At 40.7% G+C, this 23,354-nt stretch overlaps 1 protein-coding gene across 3 annotated transcripts in view; it reads left to right on the top strand.

Annotated features, from left to right (window-relative positions):
- zcchc7 (zinc finger, CCHC domain containing 7) overlaps positions 1-23,354 on the top strand; it is a 55,659-nt gene that overhangs the window by 29,951 nt on the left and 2,354 nt on the right. For all 3 annotated transcript variants that reach the window (XM_086156889.1, XM_086156891.1, XM_086156890.1), the window contains exons 7-9: positions 4,216-4,251; positions 18,894-18,989; positions 20,259-20,376. In XM_086156889.1, the coding sequence (XP_086013015.1) occupies positions 4,216-4,251; positions 18,894-18,989; positions 20,259-20,376 (250 nt within the window). The remainder of the gene's footprint in view (positions 1-4,215; positions 4,252-18,893; positions 18,990-20,258; positions 20,377-23,354) is intronic.

Here is a 23,354-nt window from a genome sequence, read left to right as displayed (position 1 = left end):
AAATGCACTCGTGCTGGGTATTTACAAGAAACTCACATTATGCTATACATTGTATAGGACATGTTAACATTTTTTAGGATAAAATGCAGTCCCAGATCTCCCAAATTTTCTTTGTTTCTTGAAATCACTTTACTGTGCTTATCCAAACAATAAAGCATTTATTGGTCAACATTATTAAACAAAGGTGCTACTTTGAATATACTTTGCATCGTCTACTTCATATCTTCCTGCTTGAAATCTCTAGTTCTCAATACTAGAATATGGAGTAATTTGGGTAAGTAATGCAGACAAACATTTTTGCAGATGACACACGATGTTATTTCTAGTATTGTAGGATAAACCCATGTAGATTATGGGATACACTGATCTTGACTGTGGACTCTGCTGACAAAACTGCCTCCTCAAAGACTGCAAAGTACAATAAGTCTATGATTGTTAACTATATCTTTGTGTGAAGTGATGTCTTCTGTGCCAGAAATATTTTTCATTATATCAGTTATTGTTCACTTGGGTACAGATGACCTGATTTGTTGACCATCACTCAAACTATGTTAGTGTAACGAAGTCATCAAGAGCCCTGAATACCTGTTTTTTTGGGGGGGTTTAAGTAGACACTTTCTGTTTTGGTTGTGCCATCAATTACCAAATCGGTACTATTGGGTAGCTCATTTGTCCGCCAGTTCACTGACAACAGCTGCTCAAGCTCTCTTGGCTATCTTCATTTGCTGCCTATGAAGACCACTACCCCTGCCACTACACTATTGACAAAAGTATTTTAAATAGAACCAAAAAAAAAAAAAATGGATGTGTATAGCATTGTCTGAAACGGTTCTCCTCCCTCTGCAGCAGGGGCTGTTCAGTCTCAGCCCGCATTTTGTGTCTAACACAGTGCTCGTTTCCTGTGGTGTCCCACAGAGTCCCGTTCTGGCTCCTCTGTTGTTTCTTTAGTTGTTTTTGGTAGTGGCCAAAGTCAAAGATATTTGTTCTGGTTTTATTCGCTTTTTACCTGCCTGACTCAATTTATCCGGCCAGTTTGCAAGCCGCTCACATTGCATCTGCTCATACCTTTTATCAGAAACAACAGATCAGATATCTTGCTAATTTTTATCAGAGCGGCACTCGCTCCCCATTAAATCCAATATCCATATAAAAAACCTGGTTGTAAACTCTAATAACTGAGCATGTGAAGCACCCGAGTATATTACAGACTCTCCTCCCGCACACCTCTAATTGGCCTCTTGGGTCTTCTGAGTAAAAACGACTGTATTTTCCCATTACCTATTTCCACCTTGCCGTGGATTTTCACACCATTGCTCCCAATCTCAGGAATCCTCCTCCCTTGCTCTTGTCAACCTCATATTTTGTTGGTGCTTTCAAAAAGCTGCTGAAATAAAATTTTATTCAAATGAGTATTGGGTTAGTTAATCTAAACTACCTGTAGTTGTTCTGTACTGACTTTTAAAAAAATGTATTTCTATTGTCAGAACTTCATATATTTGTAGTTTATTTTATTGTAGCATGTCAGGTCTCTTTTTTTTTCGTTGCAAATTTAATAAAGCTTTTTAATTATGTATTTGGTCTTCATGTAAAACACTTTTTAAATTTCATATCTGTGAAAGGTCACCTAACGGGTAATGTTATGTTGCACACATACTCATGTATTAAATGTCAGTTGAAGATAGGGGGACATTCATTTAAATTACAATATCAGCCAGAGAACAACACAGCGTGAAGTAAACACTCACAAACTTAACTCACCACCCCATTGCAGATTTGTATTTCCCTAGTTTAAAAAACGCAGCAGTGATACGAACTCTAGACTGGATTGTAAACAATGGAATCAGACTACACTCTGCTGGACAAACTATCTATCTGCACTATTTTTAAGTTACTAATGTGTCTAGTTTTCATCATAATCAGTTCTAAATGTGCATTTTGACATCAGCGCAGATCGACAGCCATGTATCCCTCTTTGATACAACTACAAAAAAACAAAATCTACCAATATAACTGTTGATTAATTGGTTTGTTGTTCCAACACAGCTGAAAAAAACCCATCTGTAGCTAAATGCGCAGGCGAAAGCTGAAAGTTAATCTCTTACAAGAAGAATACACACAAAGTATTGCTCTGAAAATATGTTTTTAAACTTACACCAGCAAATCATCGATACTGTAAAAATGTGACTAGAGTAAAAAAAACAACAAAATACTTTTTTAAAAAGAAATCCTTGACATCACGCCTTTCCCCTCTTTCCCTCTCCCATCCCACATTTTCTGTTGGAGTAATAATGGGTGACCAGGGGTCAGCACACGCCGCTGTTCACATTAATAGATACACTTCAGTAATTACAGCTCAGTTATGTCTCTGCCATGCTGCATAATACAGCTGTGCGTGTGTGCGCGCGCGTGTGTGTGTGCACGTGTGTGTGCTTGTGTGCACACCAGCAAGCAAGAGTGACTCTAATGACCATCAATGACAATTACCCCACCGCATCGTTCATTACCCTGGCCATTTACGCCAGTGCCATAGAATGGAAAACCCTGTGCGTATGTAACATCCCACCTGTGTCTCCCCATCTCGATGTGCCTCACTCTATCTCTTGCACTCTGTCAGTCAGTCATGTACTGTGCTCTGGGTAATGGATGAGTAACCAGGTGAACACCAGAGGGAGAGGGGAGACCAGGGCACGCACAACCCATTCTCTTTCTCTCTTACACACATCCGTTTTTTTTTTCCTCATCTTCTCCATTTTTAGTGCATTCCTCCCCTCTTGTGCATATGATTTCCAGAAGCAAACACAGTAGTTGGATACGGTAGTTAATGTGTTCTTGAAAAACAAAAGTTTTTTTTTTCTTTTTTTTATCTTTTATTACTACGGACTTAAATTATTTGTGTGTCTTTGTGTGTGCAAGAAGGAAAATGAGAGTCAGGTCTCTGTCCCCTGGGCCTTTCTGTGTCTCTCATTAAAGACAGACGGTTGACGGAGCGCGAGTGTGTCGCTTGCCTCGCCTGTCGCCCTCGACAACAACACACTACCCCGGCGGTCTGGAGGGAGAGAAAAAAATGGGGGGTGGGGTGGAGTTGTTTTCTTTTTTTTTTTCTTCTTTTTTTTTTTTTTTTTTTTTTTTTTTGAAAGAAGTAAGCTAGATGAAACGTAGAGGAAGACGCAGCTGTCGAAATTCATTTTTATCCATTCCTGTATTCAAATCTTGACACACCAGGTTAAGCAAAAAGAAGCTTTTTTTTTTGATTACATACTTCTTTGAAAGTCCTGGCTGATTAAAAAAAAAAAAAAGAAAGAAAGAAAGAGAAAAATTCTAGCCAAAGATGCCTAAGGAAAAAAAAACAGAATACGTAACCCTCTTAACCTGCTTTATATCTTCTTTTTCTTTCTGCTCATTCCTCCAGTGTGTCTCTCACTCAGTAGGTGTGTAAGTAGATAAATCTTGTTGCCCGCGGCGACTGTGGCATGTTTAATGTCCCTGTGGGAAGTGGTGGCTGTTGAGAAAGGATGTTGGAATGCTTAAGGAACTGCGTGGAAAAGCCCCATAGATAATGCTTTCATATCCCCAAGACAAACCACTGACCATCTTATTTACTGACTGTTTTAAGTTACTTACTGCGGGGAGACACGTGGCGGCGAGGGGATATTATTATGGGGGCTGGTTATCCCAAAAATAGAAAAATGTACTAGGAGTTACCGATTTATTTTTCTATTTTTTTTTTTTTTGTTGAAGCTATCTGCTGTACAGATGTCTGCCGTGTTTTAAAAATTCAATAGAGCTGGCTGAAGTTTTTCCTCGAGGTGCTCTTGCACTACAACCTAATTACATTCTGAGAATCTCAAGACAAGAAACCTGTTCTCGGAAATCCACAGGCCAGTTTCTGTGTACACAATACCCTGAAACTTGCAAAGAGGTCTCGCAAAGACCTGCAAATAAGTTTGTTTTTCTTTCCGACCCTTTCTGCACAAATTTTCTGTTCCCCCGCTGTTTAAACCCCACACTTATAACATATAAATCCTAAAAGTATTCATATGTTAATTTCCACAGCATTTTTTTTTTTTTTTTTTTTTTTGCACAGCTTCAGTTTTGTAAAGATGTGCGTCTGTGAGATGCCTCACAGTCACCAGAGATTTTTTTTCCCCACAAAGCAGCCAAGGCTATGTGCTGACTTAAGTGTCTTATTGTTGTTTTTTTTTTTTTCTTTTTCAGGCTTGTCCGGAGATCTGGAGGCAGTACCATCTCACGGTGAGTAACATTTCATGAAATACAAATGAATGTTAAAATCCGCTGAAAAAAACATCCAACCCCAAAAGCTGACAGTGAACAATTTTTTAAAAAAATGTGCCAAACCTCGGATGGTCAACATTTCAGTCAATGCAGTTTGGATCCAAACATCATCTTTTAAGTTATTCACTACAAATTAAAGCTGGGCTCTTCATATTTTCAGCGAAAAAAACTGTTAGTGGCTGTTTCTTACCATTTTTATTGGGACTGCTGTCATACAAGTGTTGAGACTAATTCTTTTTTTTTTTTTTTTTTTTTTCGCAATACACATTTTAAGCGCATTTAATATGTCATGTTTCATAAAATCACAAGCATTGCCTGACACACATGATGATGGAGTTAAAGTGGTACTAGGAAATATTTACTGTGGCCCACCGTTTCATGATGTATATCATTACCCGGCCACGTCGTGCGCCTTCACCATGTTTCATGATCATCCATTTTTTGTGTAATTTTAGCAGACGGAAGAATTTCGGCACGCACAGATCTTCCTCGGGCTTTGCAATCCACGCTTTCATGGGTTCTTCATTTCAGTATCATGAGCCCAGTGACAACAAACTTCCCTGTCTTGCTCGGAAAAATAAAGCGTAATCTTTGCCCAGTTCTATACGGATACGGACAAACCTGCAGAAACCAATAGAGTTGTAAGGTGTTTGAGACACAGGATATGATAGTGATCTCAGAAATCGTATATGGTGCATGTACTATTTATAGTTTTCTTATTGACATGATAACTTTAAGTGTACATTTTAATCCAACAGTATACTCAATACTGTAGACACAAGTGGAAAACATGAAAACAGGAAAACGATACACTCCTTTGGATTCCAAAGTATCTGAATATCGCAATGATAAAATTGTTTGCATTCTAATGTAATGGTATGTTATGGTGTGTTATGTGTGTGAAATTTGCACAAATTCACATGTTTAGGAACTGGTTGTTGGATATTGGGAGGCAGTAACAACGGCACACCACTGGTTCAAATCGCTCCTTTTTATCCAGCAGGTTCTCTCTTGAATACTCATTATGAGTTGGTGTTGTTTCTCTCATCAAACATTTACTCTAATTTGTCTTCATTTTGGTTTTTTTTTTTTTAAATATCCTGCCTACCAACATCCTCATTCGCAATGTTCCCCAAGTTGTCTGGCAGCTGTTTTCCGAGCAGATTTTGTATGTTGTTTTTCAAACAAACAAACCATCCTCAACTTTAAATCTGATTAAAGCTGCAGGAAGAAGTGATTCACTGCAGATCGTTTGTCGTCATTTAATAAATGAAGAAAAAAACTATTACAGATCAATTAATGCAACTTTAAACACATTTGAAGATAATTATTCACAATATATTATACGTTATTGACATTGCCTGTGTCAAATTTGCATGCGTTTCCCTTGATATTATAGTCTTCCAATTATAATTTGGGTACATGGGAGGCGGGGATTATGAGAAGGAGGGGGGGGGGCAAAACCAACAGAACAACCCTGTGTTATAGATGGCATCACTCATCCGAAAGGGTTTTCGCCATAAATATCACATCTTGCACAGTAAAGGTGTGATAACAAAGGTCTTTTGGGATTAGCTATGTGTTTTGTTTTGTTTTAACTTGTAGCAATGAATGACAGAGGTTTTTAGAAAGCCCAAGAATAAGACGTAAAATGAATCTGCTGCAGTGGGGAGTCTGCGCAGTTGTGTGTATAATGTGCATTCATCAAAACAAAAGTGGAACTTTGGATGACAACGCCCCAGGCACTTGTTGCTCCTCATCGTTATATCTACCCGTTACATTCAAAATCCATCCCTATGGTTACCACAGTGTAATCGCTATGTCAAAAACCGGGTCATGTCAGGTGTGGTTCAGTGCAAAATCTGTTTAAAAAGAAAAAAAAAAAAAAAGCATTTCTAGCATTGTAGTCACGATCGCTGGAATCGATAAGTCAGTTGTGATTGGTATTGACCTTGCCCTGTAGCAAATGAATGAACCATGACGAAAAAACAGAAAAATATTAAAGATATGCCAGGAGTGATGGGAACTTTGCTCTTTTCTTCCTCCCTCTCATTTTCAACCCAAGTGCCCATATGACGTGTGTGTGTGTGCTTGTTTGAACCATGTGTCAAAACATAGAAAACTGCAGGACCGACATATAGGCCATACATCAATGGTGTGTCATTTTATTGTTTTTGCTTGTATATCATTTACTCGAAATATGAAAAGATCACAAATTTTCTGCGCGTGTCTGCATGTTTGCGTGTGTGGGTGCGCACAAGGATCTAGGCATGAGTGTGATATAGACCTCAGCCTAAGAGAAAAAGAGCAGCTTGTTTGTCAATTAAAAGACGTGATAAAGCATGAAATGGGCTGCCAACGCCAAGCGGGACGAGGGAGTGAGAGAGAGGAAAGAAGAGTGTGTGTTTGCATATATCTCGCCGTGCACTGTGTGTATGTGTTTGTTCGTGGAGGTCTGTCACTCTTCTCTTAGGAGATTAATTAGCAGGGGCTGTCTAATGAAAAGGCAGCATCGTTAGTGTCGGGGTAGCACGGCAGGAGAGATGGAGGCAGGAGGAGGAGGGAGCGGGACAGAAGTTCCAGTGGAGAGAAAATGGGAACCGACTTTAATTGTTGCTTATGTGTTTGTGCATGATCCCCCCCCCCCCCCCCCCCCCCCTGCACCCCCCATTCCATTTTTTTTTCAAGGGGTAGATTTCAACTTTAAAACCCACAAGCAATAGGAAAAGACAGCCACGAAAAAATTTCCAGTGGCCTTGCAGGGAGACGGGAGGATTTTTTTTTTTTTTTTTTTTTTCCCCCTTTGCGTGGGTGTTCATGTGAAATTGCATGCTTTAACGGGTGGTGGATTGTGACCCAGGTTTAATTGAAGTATTTAAGCCATTTAAGCACTGAGAACAGAAGGTCGTTACAGATCCAAACTAGCATGGGGTTTCGGGGCCCCGCATAGACAGGAACAATCCCCCCCTCCATCCCCGCACACCTACACACATGCATACACAAGGCTCCTTCTGTTTAAGACAGCCTCATTTTATTCATGATGCTGCTTATGACCCTGAACTCCCCAATGTGAGAAGGTGTGTGTGTGTTCGCTTTGGGAGATGTGACTCTGTCACCTTCCGCTGGGCTCAGCCAGGTGTGAAAAGGCATTCTGTCAGACCTCCCTGCTACTGGGTCCATTTATCCTTTGTGCGTGCGCGCGCGCGTGTGTGTGTGCATGCCTGTGTTTGTGTGTGTGCAAACCTCCTTGCGTGTACGCGCATCTGTGTGTGCACGCTTTGGTCCGTTTATCTTCCATGAGTGTATGTGTTGTCTGGCTGCACCTGGCCCCCAACTAACAAACTCCTCCAAACCACACAGTATAGACCACAAATCCCAGGGGTATTTACTGAGAAAGTGAGATACTGACACACATGGACACACACACGCGTGCGGACACACACACACCACAAATATATAGAGCGGTAAATTCAGTAAAAAAAAAAAAAAAAAAAAATCTGATTTTCCAACATGTCTGCCTTGATTCATTTTGAAGTCCTTCTTAAGACAAGAGTAATATTTACATATTTTCCTCGGTATCAAACAAGAAGTTCCCATCATTTACCGTTGCCCCCTCTGACTCACTCAGCCATGCACACACCCCAACCGAGAGGTTTTACTTCCATCTTTTGCTCGCGGCCTGAGGTCACTCCTCCCACGGACCAGCCCCGTCCTTCCTGTCCATCGACTTACTTCCATCTTAAACGTATTTCCGGCACACACACAAATTCCGACGTCATCAATAAGAAGTTATGTTCTACTGACGCCGAGGGGTGCCTTGCTTTTTTCATTTCAAGTCTAAAAAAAGGGACATTTGAGTGATTGCACACTTAACACACATTTCCCATTCAGCGACTTGACCCTTTGAAATCCTGATTTTAAAATTACATCATTATGACATTTGAACCATCATAGATTACATCGATTGTCTGCTCACAAGTTTTTCACCGGGTAAGACCTTCTTTCATTACCGATAGATCAGGTTGCTCATCTGTGTGAGCGAATTCACCACGATATTGATAGACAGTCCTCTCATACTGAAAGCGGTGATTGATAAACATGGTTAATCGATAACTGGATTAAAACCAGTCATCTTTGTCTCAGCCGGATGATGTTCATTTATTATTTTTTTCCAACGTCATGTTGCATGCCATGTGTTAAAAGTGATTTCAGGTGAAGTATATTGAAAACAGAAGAATTGTCGATACCAGGCAGGCGGGAAAAGACAGGCAAAGAAAAACTGAAGATACGGGGTATTTGGAAACAGGAAAGTAGAGGATGGAGAGGATTCAAAAAAAGGTCACGGTGCAAGTGGAATGACCTGATGTTTGTACAAAGGCTGGTTTAATACATGTAAAGATCATGCATAAATATGTGCATGCATGAATGCATGCAACACACGCAAGTGACTCAATTTCTCCCTCCACTTCATAATGTGTCTGCCTTAAGACCAGAGCGCCATCCCGTGGTTGGTGCGCAGTGTCCCGGCCGATCTCTCTGTTTTTTTTTTTTTTGTTTTTTTTTCTGGCATTTTTGAAACCATGAACCCGTCTCAAATAAATTTGTTTTGGCGCCTCCCCTGTGGTTTTTAAAAGTCACCTTCTGTTCAGCTCACAGCAGAAATACATTCGTACGAAACCAGAGGGGGGGTTTGACGGATCAAGGTAGGTTGGTGCTAAAAGTGTTGGGGGAAAAGTATGAATTAGACGGAAGAGTCAAGGTGTTTGTGTGTCCAGAGATGGTGGAGATAGAAGAGAGCTGGAGGGGGACTGTATCTAAATCCCAAGCTGTTGATTGGTGCAGGCATATCAGTGTATAAGGATTGATTGGTCCGCACTCAGTTAGCAGAGGTAACACGTGTACATGTGTGTTTATTGATCAATAACTCCTGCCCACGGTAGTGTGCACCTATATTGGGTGGATTCTGTCATCACAGAGATATCAGTGTGTGTATTGAGTTCTTCCCCGGGGACAGGGGTGTGTGTAAGGGAATCTGTAGAGGAAAAAAAAAATGCTTTGACCTTTTTGTTCGAGACAGAAATGAAGCTGTTTTAACTTCTCTGCTTCAACTCCATTTGCTACCACCACCTTCTCACCTGACTGCGTTTCTTCTGTGTTTTTTTTTAGGGGGCGCCTTTTTTTTGGGTCCTCGTTTCTGCAGAACGTTCTTATGGGTGTCTTTGTTTGCCCAAGGTTAAACACATTTTGTCCCGTTAAACCTCCTCTTTGCACATAATGAACATTTCCTAATGCGTCTTAGTTAAAAAGAGTGTAGTGGATATTTTACTTAACCTTTCAGCAACCTTGAAAATTATTAAAAAGGCCGGAGCAGATTCTTGCAATTTAGTGGAACTCATTCAAAGTAAGCCACTAGATTTGAAAACTCCAAATGCATTTGAAACTCCAAATGCAAACAAGTAATTTGACTGACTTATTTAGTTATGTTTGTTAATCTGATTTAGGGGTAAGTCAGGGTTGCGTGAAAAGTTGCAATAGGTTATATTTTTTCTTGTGTATTTTTTTTTTCCTTTAACAACTCCTTAAAAATACCTTTTGCACAGCGCTGTTGCTCTGCAGCACTGGGACTCTCCTTAAAAGGGCTTATAACAATAACAATGAAGAAAGATAGTCTTTTCTAAATATGTCGTCTCAAATGGCGAAGCTCAAATGTGGGTCATTTTGGAACATGTTCCCCTGCAGAGATGTGTGAATAGGATATAATTCCCCCTAAACCATGCTTTTATTTTAATGAAGACAACTATTTCAATGACTATTTCCCTCTGCATTCAACATACTATACTTACCAAAGCTGCCAAACCTGTGTTGACAGAGCGCCACTCAATGGCAAAACTAAGAATTGCAAATGCCTGTGAAGACTGTCAAAAGCTTTTTTTAAGAAAGCGTTGAGGAATTTGCCATGCAAATTTGTTGATTTTGGATTTGTGTTATAGTACAGCATCCCACCAACAGGCATGAAAACCATTTTGTTACATCTTTGTTCTAATTATTAATATAATTCATGCAAAACTTACAACATGAACCCATGAAAAAGAGACAAGTTTGAAAAAGGGCCAGTTTGTGCCAGTTTTCTAATTAAAGCACAATAGGTGACAGCCATAAGTCTTGAAAGAACTTGAAATTATGGGTTGTTAAGCTGTGACCTTTTTTTCTTCTTTGCCCTTTCTTTCTTTCATCCTGCCTATTTTAGGTTAGATTCAGTCATCGCTCGAGGAAAAAAAAAGTCCTTTAAATCCACATCTATTCAGTGGGCAGTTTCTGCTTTCTCATCATTGCACGGTGCACACGTCTGTGTACGCCATTTCTTCAAAGGGGCTTTCGCTCTCTCTGTTCTCCTTCGATGGCAGAGAGGACGAGGATACAGTTTTCCAACCTCCGAACCAGACGGAAAGCATTTGGGTGAAGAAAGTAAAAGAGACGCGCAGTGCAGAGTACGATTTGTTAAGAAAATAAACTAATTCAAGCTCTATGGAAGCTGGGCATTTTTTTTTTTAAATGTCAAAATCAATATTATGCAAATGACAACAGTTAATTTTCCACAAGATTTTAAACAGTTCTCTGCTCAAGCTGGGCATCATTAGTATACGGGGCAGATTACCAGACCCCCATTAAAATTGCGCTTGCTTTAGTTATTATTGTCCCCAAAGGGGACATGTACAGTTTATACTGTGGAACAAGAGCTTGTATTCCAGCCCTGGGAAACACATGTCAATAAACATTTTAACATTGAACAGTGGCTGGTAAAACGGATTTAACATTGAGCTTTAGAACGCCAAGCTGTTCGGCATTTCTCCTCGGTTATCCTTTTTTGCAAAACTCTCCCTGTGTGTACAAGACAGTGGTGACAGTGGAATTGAGGAAAAGGCAGGAAGCAGAGCTGCAGGTAGCAGGGATGAAGATGTTGAGGTGAAGGTGTCTCTTTGGAAGTGAGGAGAATCAGGAATGAGTCCATCAGAGGGACAGCAAATGTTGGATGTTTTGGAGATGAAGTCAGACTGAGATGGTCTGGATGAGGGATAGTGACTATATTGGTAAGAGGATGCTAAGGTTAGAATGAATGTTGGGAAAGAGCAGATAAAGTCAGTTTGTGTGTGAGAAGACAATACACAGAATAAGTTAGATGGAAGAAGGTGAGTCATTCCTGCCATCCATCCATTTCTTACATTCATTCATTCATTCAGAATCTAAACTCAGGGTTGCAGGAAAGCTGGAGCTTTTCCCAGTGGTCATTTGGTGAGAAGCAGGGTTCACCCTGGACTGGTTGCTTATCGATCACAGGATCCCATATAGAGACACAACCATTCACTCTCATTTATACGTCTGCTTGTTTTTGGATTTTGTGAGGAAAGCAATTCAAACTCCACACAAAAATAACACCCCCTGGCAGAATCGATCCAGGGACCTTCTCGCTGCGAGGTGGAAGTGCGAACCTCTACGCCAACGTTATGCCCTCAGTCTGTTCATTGAATGTATAACGCTCCTGCTATTTTGAGATTGTTCTCTTTTCTGTTAGCTCTGCTTAAGACCCATGTCAACTTTCTGTTTAAAGAAATGGTATGGATAAGTAAACAATTTATTGAGGAATACAGTAAGGAAAAGTGTAACATTATGCTTTTTATTTTTATTTTTTTATTTTGAAGTACATCAGACCCAAGGTAAAATGCAGGTCTCTTAAGACACAAGATATGAACATGAATAGTGATGATCCTGTACACTGACTTTGACCAGTTTATTTCACCCCCCATCAGACTTCCCACCTTTTTTACTTTAAGTATTATTTGGATTTTTATGTGTTGTGAGAATGAGTTTTGAAGTTTTACATATCAATCTATATATTGAAAATATTTTTTTGGCCTTTGAATGAAAATAGACGTATTCTACTTGGACAGTTTAAACCGTATAATGTAGAGATTTGTCAAAGCCTGATGCTTTAAACACATAACTTTATGAAACAATATTCATCATTATTTTTCAAAATAGCCGTCAGACCTGCATTATTATGTGGACTCACAACAGAATCACAACACAAATGTGAATGTAGTCTTCTGAGCTGAACTAATAAGTCCTTGAAATATCTGAATTTGTATTTTCTGCTTTGTTTCCTATTGTCACCAAGAAAATAGGATTCATTAAGATAATCACCAGGCACTTTAAAATTATGGGTCAGGGACATTTGTGTTCAACTCGACAGTTGATGTTGAGAAAACGACATTCATTGTTTTTGTGCAGAGCTGAAAAAAACATCATTTAAGTCTCTGCTGAAGCTCTCTTTTAGTATTTTTAACATCTGTGATCTGCCATCCGTGCTTAGAGTGTACACAATCAAAGATCAAGCTGGACAGTTTAGACAATGAGAGTATCGATTGATCATTGAAAACAAAATTTTTGTACATTTTTATTTGTGAAAATATATCAGATGGGCGAGCACTGGCATGCATAATCAAATTTACATATAATAATCAGATGTATTTGATCTTGGCCCTCAGCAGCCAGTGTATAGTGCCTCAGCCAATGGGGTGAAATAATAATCCGTTGCAAAAATAATTCACCCCCATTCATTAAAAATAAAGTGTGCTGTATCACATGAACGCTAGCATAGCATTACGGACACTGGATTAGATGTTTGTGGATCGCAACCATTGTCTTGCACTGGATGCTCCATCAGAACCATAGGAATGCGCCCAATCACTTGCATATTCATTCACACACACAGGTGCGGTGTTATCAGAGGTCTTGCAGGCTCCGCAGTTCTTTGTGCCTTTCCGCTTAGCTGGGTGATTTTGATTCATTTATTTATTTTTTGTTACAGTCTAGAGCCTTGTTGTTGTGTGAATAATTGGAAGGGATGTGGAAACGGGGTTTAACTTTCTGACCACAGCGTATGAGACTAAATCCTTCTCCCATGTCCACTCGACTTCTCCATGATTTCGGGAAATGAAGTGGGTATTTGTCTATAAAAGCGAGGCCCACCAGTTTTTTTTTTCCCCCAGAACACAAGCGTCTGAAACGTGATGAAACTGAATATATGGACATGTAGATTAAGTAATCCCTTAGATTTTAATTTGCCAAGAATTGTCCTGAATGTAAAGTTTGTGTTTCTGTTTCTGACAATTCTGGCGCTTTTTTTTTCCAGCTTTAAGCGGTTCAACTTTTGGATTACCTCTGAGTTCGTTGGTGTCCTTAAAACCTCTTTCACACTGCCAGCCCAATCCTGCCCAGCCCAGATTGCTGTTAAAATGTGTGTGTGTACGTTTTCCCACACCTACAGAGAACATACAAGGGTCATTTTGGATTCGAAACATTCTACAGATGTTCCTCACTCTGGACAATCTATGAGACCTAAATCGGCCTCACTGTATCACTTGCAATTCAACGTGCGCTGGTGTAACATCAAGCATACCGACGGATGAGAATTCACACCACCTTTGGCCCGGTTGCTATCAAAATGCCATCTGTATCACGGCCGCCTCCATTGTTTGAAGTGCCCGCTCCCACTGCTACAGATGGATTTATTTTGTTTGGCTGTTGACACATGAACGCTATCTACGTATGGGAAAACCTTCTTTCAAATGAAATAATCCATTCATAACCAAATCCTATGAAACTCCGGATCTCCGCGCTTATGTATAAACTCAGGCCGAGCCACAGTGCCAGACACACACACACACACACACACACACACACACACACCCAAACACAGGGATTTATGTGAAGCCATGCTCACTTTCTCACTTGTCTGTTCACATGCACTTTTTGTGTATGATTAACTAAAAAGATATGCACATGTAAATATAATAAAGTAGAAGCAATTTGTTGTTATATATTCATCAGGAATATGTCACACTACTCCTCGTGGAATTTCAGGTTATGATATTTGTTGCTTTGTACATCTTGACACAGGGATGGCGATTTCCCCCAAGCAACCAGGGCAGATCCGAGGGCACCGTGTCCGGCACTTAATGACTTGTTTGTTTTTTCTAAATAGTTTAAGAGCGGAAAAGCAGAAGTGGATGCAGACTTTTTATTCCAGCGTCACATTGTCATTATATTCCAGGGGCACTTTTTTTATCTCTCCCTTTCGCTGAGAGAAAATCGAGACCCCTACTGATTGCCTTCTCCACTGATTGAGTGACAGGCGCAGATAGGAAGAGCCTCGGGGAATAGGAATGTGAGTGCGCACAGGACAAGGGCCCAGGCATTCGATCTGAGTGATTGGTAGATACAAAGGCGCCAGGAATCAGATTCTCCTCCGTAGCCCGTATTCCCTAACGCACACCTTCACCTCCAAGGGTCTCGGGCGCTCATTGATTCCTTCCTGTTGATGAACGAGACGAATCATTTGTTTAATTTAGGAAATTGCAAAGTAAAAAAAAAAAAAAAAACACATGCCAGTAAGAGGATTATCCTCAGATTTACGCTTTTTTTTTTTTATTTTTTATTTTTTATAAACGATGTTCACCTTCTGTAGCCATCTCATGTCAGTGATTCACAACTGTTCAATTAACCCTCCATGTTAACCTAATATGTACACACTGTCATATTGCACTCACAGACACACACACACACACACACACACACACCACAAGGGTCTGTTTGTTTATGTAAGAGCCCAGTGGTCTTGTGCGGTGTTGTAAGGCTGTTCTCAGTGATAAAGCATACAGAGTTTTGTCCCCTGTGGCTCCTGTAACATATGCAAACCTCTCCCCATCGCTGCAATAATACATGCAAAACAGTGCTGATGGCCCCAGCCCCCTTGTTCCCAACACACACATACACGCACATGCAGTTATCAAACAAAATCCGAGAAGCAAACAGGCTTGTGTGTGTGTGTGTGTGTGTGTGTGTGTGTGTGTGTGTGTGTGTGTGTGTGTGTGTGTGTGTGTGTGTGTGTGTGTGTGTGTGTTCCTTCAGATTGTAGTCTGTAACAGTCTAAGCTTTGTGTTGGCCGAAGGATTATCACAGCTTTGCCACCAGCAGCAAAGCAAGGAGCAGCAGAGAGCAGGGCTTAGAGAGAGACAGAGTGCAAGTGTTGGGACAACTGTGTGAAAGTGTGCGTGCATGCGCACGCACGCATGTGTGCGTATGCATGTCTATGTGTGTTTCTGTTTGTGTCGGTGACATAGAGAGTGCTTATGTTTCTGTGTGTGCATGCATGAGAGGCCATGGATGGCTGGTTGTCCGTGTCCACATCATGTATACAGACAGACAGACACACAAACATATACACACACACACACACACACACACACAGAGGAAATCTTCAGTTCTCTTCTTCTCAAGGTCTTTACATCATATCTGCAAGTGAAGGATCAGACTGAGATCTATCCTGGTTTCTGTTATTCACTAACAATTTGGATTCACGTGCTCTCTCCACTGACTCCAGTTATCAATTTCAGTCATTAACAGCTAGTAGATAAACAGACAGGAGAGACAAGAGGTGTGAGGTTCCTTTTTGGGTTCCTGGTTGGGCTTTGTGCCTTTCAAAAGCCTTACTGTCTGGTAAACTCAAATGCAATGTTATATGATTGCTATAAGATGGTAATTAATATATCTGGCAGTAAAGGTGAATGGATATTATTTTGCCCTTTATAATTGTCTCTTTGCAAAAATGTCACAAAAGTCACTGAAGGACAAGTATGTAGGATCTAGCTCTGTAAACTGATCATTGAGGTCTCCAACTTCACCTCTTTGGAAAAAAAGAGGAGAGGTTGGAGAGGCATATATATATATGTGTGCGTGTGTGTGTGTGTGTGTGTGTGTGTGTATATATAGATATGTGAGTGTGTGTGTGTATATAATATTTTTAGGCTTGAAATCAATTGCAAATTGTCAGTCAGCCCCAGCACCCAGTCATTTAACAGGAGCTGAAAATGTCATATAAAGCAATTACATTGAAAAACTACATGGGGTGCTCACGTCACGATTAAAAGCATATCTGCAAAAGCAAGATTGGGAAGTTGCAATGTGATAACAGACCGGCTCACATCACACTCAGTAACCGGGAGATAATGAGGCTCGATTATTCACCTTCTTGTCTGGCAAATTAGAAACTAGCGGAGACTCAAATCCATGTAGATACATAAGGTATATTAATTGGTTCAGAAAAATATGAGTTACTCTGAGAGTTAAAGGGATACGGGACCTCTCAAATTGTCTGAAAGTCAAAATAGATGTCAAACTGCAGTTTCTTCTGAAGATGTATGTAAGATATGGTCCGTCTGGGTACATTTAGCACCTATGCAGTTATGTGAAGACAATGAACACCATGCTGAAAATCCTATAGAGAAAAAAAAAACAGGTTTAAACCTCCTCAACTCACAAGTTTTTTTGTTTGGTTTTTTTTAATAAAAATGCAAAGATTCAATAAAATGCAAACCTCCTATTTTGCAGATGGCTACAGTGCAACGCTATGGGTCTTTAGAATGCAACAGGCTCTCACTGTAGCTGTTGGACTAATTTTAAAAAGATAAAAACACAAAATGTGCTTAACTTTAGGTGATTGCACAGCCTGAATACAGTGTCTGCAGTCTCTTGACATTTTTACTACTGAAACTGAATGGTGACAATAAATGAATAAATAAAAGGTGTAACTGCTTTGCTCGTTGTGCTGCAGGCCTGAATTGGATCTAAGCTACAATTTTGAAAATTATGTGAAAAATGAATTATCTAGTCTCCATGTTGTCTGCAATCTCATGATTGGAGAAGAAATCTGTTTGTCCGCCTGCTTTTTTTAAGTTATTTGCATTTTGGGAGGCTCTTACCAACATTTCCTGATTTCACTCAAGAATTGCACACCAAAATTTACCCACCAAACCATTCATGGCCAAATAAGATCAACATATACAAAGACACCTATGGATCTTCAGTTCAAAATCCTTAGCAGTTGAGAGATTGATAAAAAAGTTATTGATTTATATAATAATTACACAATTCACAATAAGATCCACAAGCAACCCTCGGAGGATAGACTTTGTATTTATGTGTTGTGTTAAGCAACACACACACACATTTTATGACCTATCAAACAAAGGTTATTTTAGTTTTGCCACTTTTGGCAGTTTACTGAATGTCGTTTTCAGCTCCACTCCACCATAAATGCATGCTGCATCGGTTTGATTTTCTTGTCCGAAACAATTTCCATCCAAGTGAGGGCTGCTACCTATAAAACGGTCAACTTGGACTTGCAGTACACAGCCGAGCTCCACAGTACTACCTTCAACGATACGAGTCAACACAAGAGAGTCGTGATCGAACCCCTCAGCCCCCCTTGCTCTGTTTGCTATTTATATTTATATATCCCTGTTAGGATCACTGAGATGGGGACGGAATTAATTAATTTTCCTTATAACACACAGCCTCTCAGGCAAACGCACTCTCTCGACTTCAATCGGGAATCACAGGTGTGTTGTCCCCCCCCTCTCCGTGTACGTTCATTCATCCAATCTGTGCGCCAGATCCAAGCAGGATGAGATAACACGAGCCCAAGGTCAGAGAGGTAGACCTAAAGCTAATTTACATGAAAAATGAATGGAGAGAACGGCAGGAAGAGTGGAGGTCAGGGGCTTGTGACAGGAACTGTGATCTCCTTAGCGTGCGCACGTGTGTGTGTGTGTGTGTGTGTGTGTGTGTGTGTGTGTGTGTGTGTGTGTGTGTGTGTGTGTGTGTGTGTGTGTGTGTGTGTGTGTGCGTGCACGGTTGCAAGAAGTCTGTGATTTTCTGGCCTTTGTGATGGAGATGGGCCGGCCGGTCTTACCTGATAATGACGCGACGCTCTAATAGCATTCATCCTTTCTGCCACAAAACTACTCAAGCGGAAAAGAGAGGGGAAGTGTGGGCAGGGATAGAGGGGTGTGTTTGGAGGTGAGAGGAAGGCAGGATGAGGGGAGCTGAGGAGAAAAAAGAAGGCTAGCTAAGCTATGTTTAAGAAATGACGTTAGGCTCAAATCATTTGTAATCTCTGAATCAGGGGGAATAGGGGAGGGGGGGGCTTAGATGGAAGTGAAGGTGTGTGTGTGTGTGTGTGTGTGTGTGTGTGTGTGTGTGTGTGTGTGTGTGTGTGTGTGTGTGTGTGTGTGTGTGTGTGTGTGACATTAGCAGTAAATGCACTGCGCTTGTGTCTCCTCTCTCAGTCATTATCAGTGTATATTTGCTGTGGGCACTGAAGCATGGAAGGCTTTTAGAACACTGGCCCATAGGGGACGGGACCCCGTGTCCCATTCTCTTACACACGTACAAGAAAACACACATACACACTCACACACACACACACATACACACACACTGTTACTTATCATACAGGGTCATTACAGGCCTCTAACTAAAGCCCTAGTAATCACTGGTTTATATCGGCGCCCATATTCACCAGACAATGCACAGCAGCTGGTATCAATAGAGAGCATGGGAATGATTTGAGAGAAGTGAAAGATTAAACCGCAGCGTTTTATTCTGTTCAGCAGGCTTATAGGGTCGCAGACAGATTGTGAATTTTAACGCCGCCGTTGTCTCGTAACAATCTTTTAATTTTTGCCCCCCCGCATGCTCAGACGAACACCGGCCCTCCTGTGAAGCAGCAAGAGGAGGATAACGGTCGAAACCCAGCCTTCTGCTACAACTGTTCCAGGAAAGGACACTTTGGCCATGTATGTTTTTTTTTCGTTTGTTTTTTTCTACTATCAAAATTTCAGGGATATCCGCATTTTGAATTTCCCCTCACAGTGCGGAACTCCTGGTTTCGCATCCCAGTCAGGTACTTCTGCTGCCGTTGGTATGATCTCACCATGTGCAATTGGGTTTCACCATTAAAGGTGGAAGCAGTTTTAATTCATTCAATCCCTTTTGGTGTCCCTAACAAAAGCACAATTTAAAATCCTACATTTGGACTCCTATCTTAAGTTCAGCTTGGGAGGAAAATCAAAACTTATCCAGTAAGAACATATCCTGTGAGGTGATCATACAGAGTATTGATAATGCATAGGTGCGGACAATATTGAAAAGCAAAATTTAAAGGAATGCACAACCACCAAGATTTTTTTTCCATATATTAGCACAACTTGATATGATTGGTTTAACACAGGGCCACATGATTAAAGCTGGTGTAATGTTTTTATTTTAATTTAATGGGATGTGTAAAGGCCAGTGGTCAAATAACAACTGGTGATAATAGCTCCTGGTAATGCAATATTTTTTATGATTTAAAAGTCACAACTGGCGCACATTTCAATATTTCACTATATATTTCATATTCCTATTATATGTCATATTCCTTTTTTAACTTGGGGAAAGGAAAATAGGCAAATAATGTAATTATATATTAACATAACTTTATTTCTGATTTTATTTTGGTGCTGAATGGGCTTCTTAGGTCCGCATTCTAACTTGCTCCCCTTCCAACGTACAACATTGTATCAACCAGATAGTAGTACTTATTTATTATATATGAAATGGCTGTATATTATATGATTATTTATTGGTGTTTGAATTTCAAGACATTATTCTACTCTTGCCTCTTTCATGTCACATGGAAATCTACCATGATACCTTGTAAAGAGTATCAACTGTGGTTATTTTTAGTTCATTTTTACATTTGTTATTCATTATCATGCAACCCCCAATTATGCTGAATTAACTGCTTAAAATATCACCTTTCATTATAATATCACACTCTACATTTTCAAATTTTATGCTATTTGGGATGGGGAAAAGGTCCATGTTATTGCAGCTTATTCCAATAGCGGAGTTTTAAATGTATGATCTACTAAAAGTCCAAGTCTATTCGAACATGAGCTGTCCTTAACCTCAGTCTTACTGTGTTTAGAATGTCTCTGATTGCATATTGTTAATGTGATGCCACTTGTTGATTTAAAGCATGTTTTAATGATTATTTTGATTATATTGTTTGTTTCTTCCAGTCATGTACAAGGCAGAGGATGTTCAATGGAACTTATGCCAGCACGCCATTCATTAACTACTATGACACTGTTGTGGACATCAGGCGACGACAGCACAGGTTAAAGCTGAAGGTTAAGGGTAGGTCGGAAATATTGGTTGTTTTATAATCTTGCAGCCATGGTTTTTCTCAGTGTCTTTTTTGGGCATGATCAGGCACTGGTTGTCACATAACTGGTTGTTACGTGAAAGTCCATGAACATTGTGTGAAAAGTGGACTTCAACTACAGAAGTCAAAGTTCTAATCATGCAAAATAGTTCAGTTAAAGTGTTGGACGAGTAAAATAAAACCAGAAAGTTTTATTTTACTTTTTTTGACTTGTTTTTTCTCAAGTTTTAAAAAGCAAAACTAGAAACTAAAAATTTAATCAGATTTTTGTTCATCATTTCTTATTTTTAAATGTAACCTCAAAGCAATTTATTAAGACAATGCAGTTTGATAAAGTGTAATATATAGATCACCCAACTCTATTCACAGTCTTGCAATTGTCTTGTCAAATAGCCAGTTTCTAACAGGACATTATTCAGTATCTACTGAAAAACAATGACATTTTTTGATATTGGTGCATGAATACTTATTCAATTAATCAGCAAGAGTCTAATGTCAGCTGGCTTGGACCAAACCACACAATTACATTTAAACCGACTCATCCTTTTTGTTCAAATTGTTGAATTTGGGGAATTAGCTCTCGAAATAAAACACAAACAGATGGCAGTGTCTTTATTACCTCAAGTTAGCAGTAATTATACTTTGCTAATGATTTAAATCCTCTTCAAGAGCATATGGTCAACACTCCCGAAGCATTGTGGGTATGCATAATTTATCATTTTTGTTTTGGACATGTTGCATCACTGGACATGGATTGCTTATCCTTGCTTTTTCCATTTTCTCAATTACATATTCATTTTTAAATTCTTTTTTTTTTTCCTTTGTTATCATCAGTGTGGATTACATTGCACAGCAAACAGGTGAACCGGGACATGACATTGCATTACATAGTTTCAATTGCTTTGAATTACCAGTGGCGCACAAAGTATTTTTGTTTTTGTACCTATAAAAAAAAACGATAATCCATCCATCCATCCATCCATCTTCCCCTACTTATCCAGAGTCGGGTCCCGGGGGCAGCAGCCGGAGCACTGAGGCTCAGACCTCCCTCTCCCCCCGCCACATGGTCCAGCTCCTCTGAGATAACCCAGTGCGTTCCCAGGCCAGTCTGGAGATATTGTCTCTCCAGCGTGTCCTGGGTCTTCCCTGTGGTCTCCTCCCAGATGGACATGCCTGGGATACCTTTCCCCGGGAGGTGTCCAGGCATCCTGACCAAATGCCCGCACCGCCTCATCTGAATCCTCTCTAAGCGGAGGAGCAGTGGCTCTACTCCGAGCTCCTCCCGGATGACTGAACTTCTCACCCTATCTCTAAGGGAGAGTCCGGCCACCCTGTGGAGGAAACTCACTTTGGCCGCTTGTATCTGCAATCTCGTTCTTTCGGTCACTACCCGCAGCTCGTGACCAGAGGTGAGGGTGGGAACATAGATCGACCGGTAAATTGAGAGCTTTTGGCTCAGCTCCCTCTTAACCACGACAGACCGGAACAGAATCTGCATCACTGCAGATGCCGCACTGATCCACCTGTCGATCTCCCGCTCCATCATCCCTCAATCGTCAACAAGACCCCGAGATACTTGAATTCCTCCACTTGGGGCAGGACCTCTTCCCCGACCCGGTGTGGGTATTCCACACGTTTCCGGTTGAACAGCATTGTCTTGGATTTGGAGGTGCCGATCCTCATCCCGGCCGCTTCACACTTGTCTGCGAACAGTTCTAGTGAGAGCTGGAGATCATGGCCTGATGAAACCAACAGAACCACATAATTTGCTAAAAGCAGAGACTCCATCCTGCGGCCACCAAACCGGATCCCCTCGATGCCCTGGCTGCTCCTAGAAATTCTGTCCTTAAAAGTTACAAACAGAATCGGTGACAAAGGACAGCCCTGGTGGAGTCCAACTCTCTCCGGAAACGGTTCCGACTTACAACCGGCAATGCTGACCAAGCTCCGACACCGACCATACAGAAAAAGAGATAATCGTAACAGGAATATGACATGTGATGTGTGTGCATGAGTTTTCCCTACAAAGTGGCTAGTTTTTGAAGCATACATCGCATTAAATCTCACAAACTTTTAGAGATGAACACAACACAAAAGAAACAACAATAAGATTCTTGACCGACTGTCTTCCAATTTCTTATAGCCTCTTGTATCCAATGTAGACTCTTGTTCTGCATGAGGTGTCAGAAGCCCCATCAAGGGATATCCAACTCTTTGCAATGAGAAGCGCCCTTGGAAATGGCTGCCTAGTTCTCACAGTCATGGATTTGTGTGTCGTAACCATTTTTACTTTGCTTTAAAGCTCCATAGGAGTCTTTCAACTCAATGTTGAATCAGGGTGAACTCTATAAGGCCTCAGACAAAATGGAAAATAATATCAACCTAAGAAATTAGTCTTCAAATCTCAAATGAAATTAAGATTGTGCATCCTAGTTTGTAAGTATAATAAAACAAGATATAGTCCAGCTGAGATACATCTGTATTCCTTACACATTAAGGTGGTCGCTCATCTCTCACTCTTGGTGGGGATTCCGTTTGAACTCCTGTAGCTTCTCTTTGTAAACATCTGGGAGGCTTTTTTTTCTCCTGCGATATTCCATCAGCCGCTTTCAGGATCCCATTACGACAGCGCCCAATCACTTGCCATGTTGAAAGGAGCTCCGTCTCTGTCCTCTGGTACAGACAGGTGCCGTCGTTGTAGAAGACCAGTAATCTTGCTGTATAGAAGGTCTCGGAACTTGATTTTCTTTTCCGTCAGTATTTTCTTTGCATCAGTTAATTCCATACATCTTCTGAAGGACCTCAGATAGGTAGTCGTGGTCTGCCTAGAAGCAGGAAAACTCCTCTTTTCTGGCAGGCTTTACGGATCACAAACTTGGCCACGATGGGCCAGGGCTTTGCCCTTGAATCCGTATGTTTAGGCACTGTAGCCCTGTATGCTCTCCCAATT

The sequence above is a fragment of the Fistularia commersonii genome, chromosome 12, assembly GCF_037954325.1.
Source record: "Fistularia commersonii isolate RoL2024-O1a breed Wild chromosome 12, RoL_Fcom_v1.0, whole genome shotgun sequence".
Taxonomy (NCBI): domain Eukaryota; kingdom Metazoa; phylum Chordata; class Actinopteri; order Syngnathiformes; family Fistulariidae; genus Fistularia; species Fistularia commersonii.
This window is presented reverse-complemented; position numbering and strand designations above follow the sequence as displayed.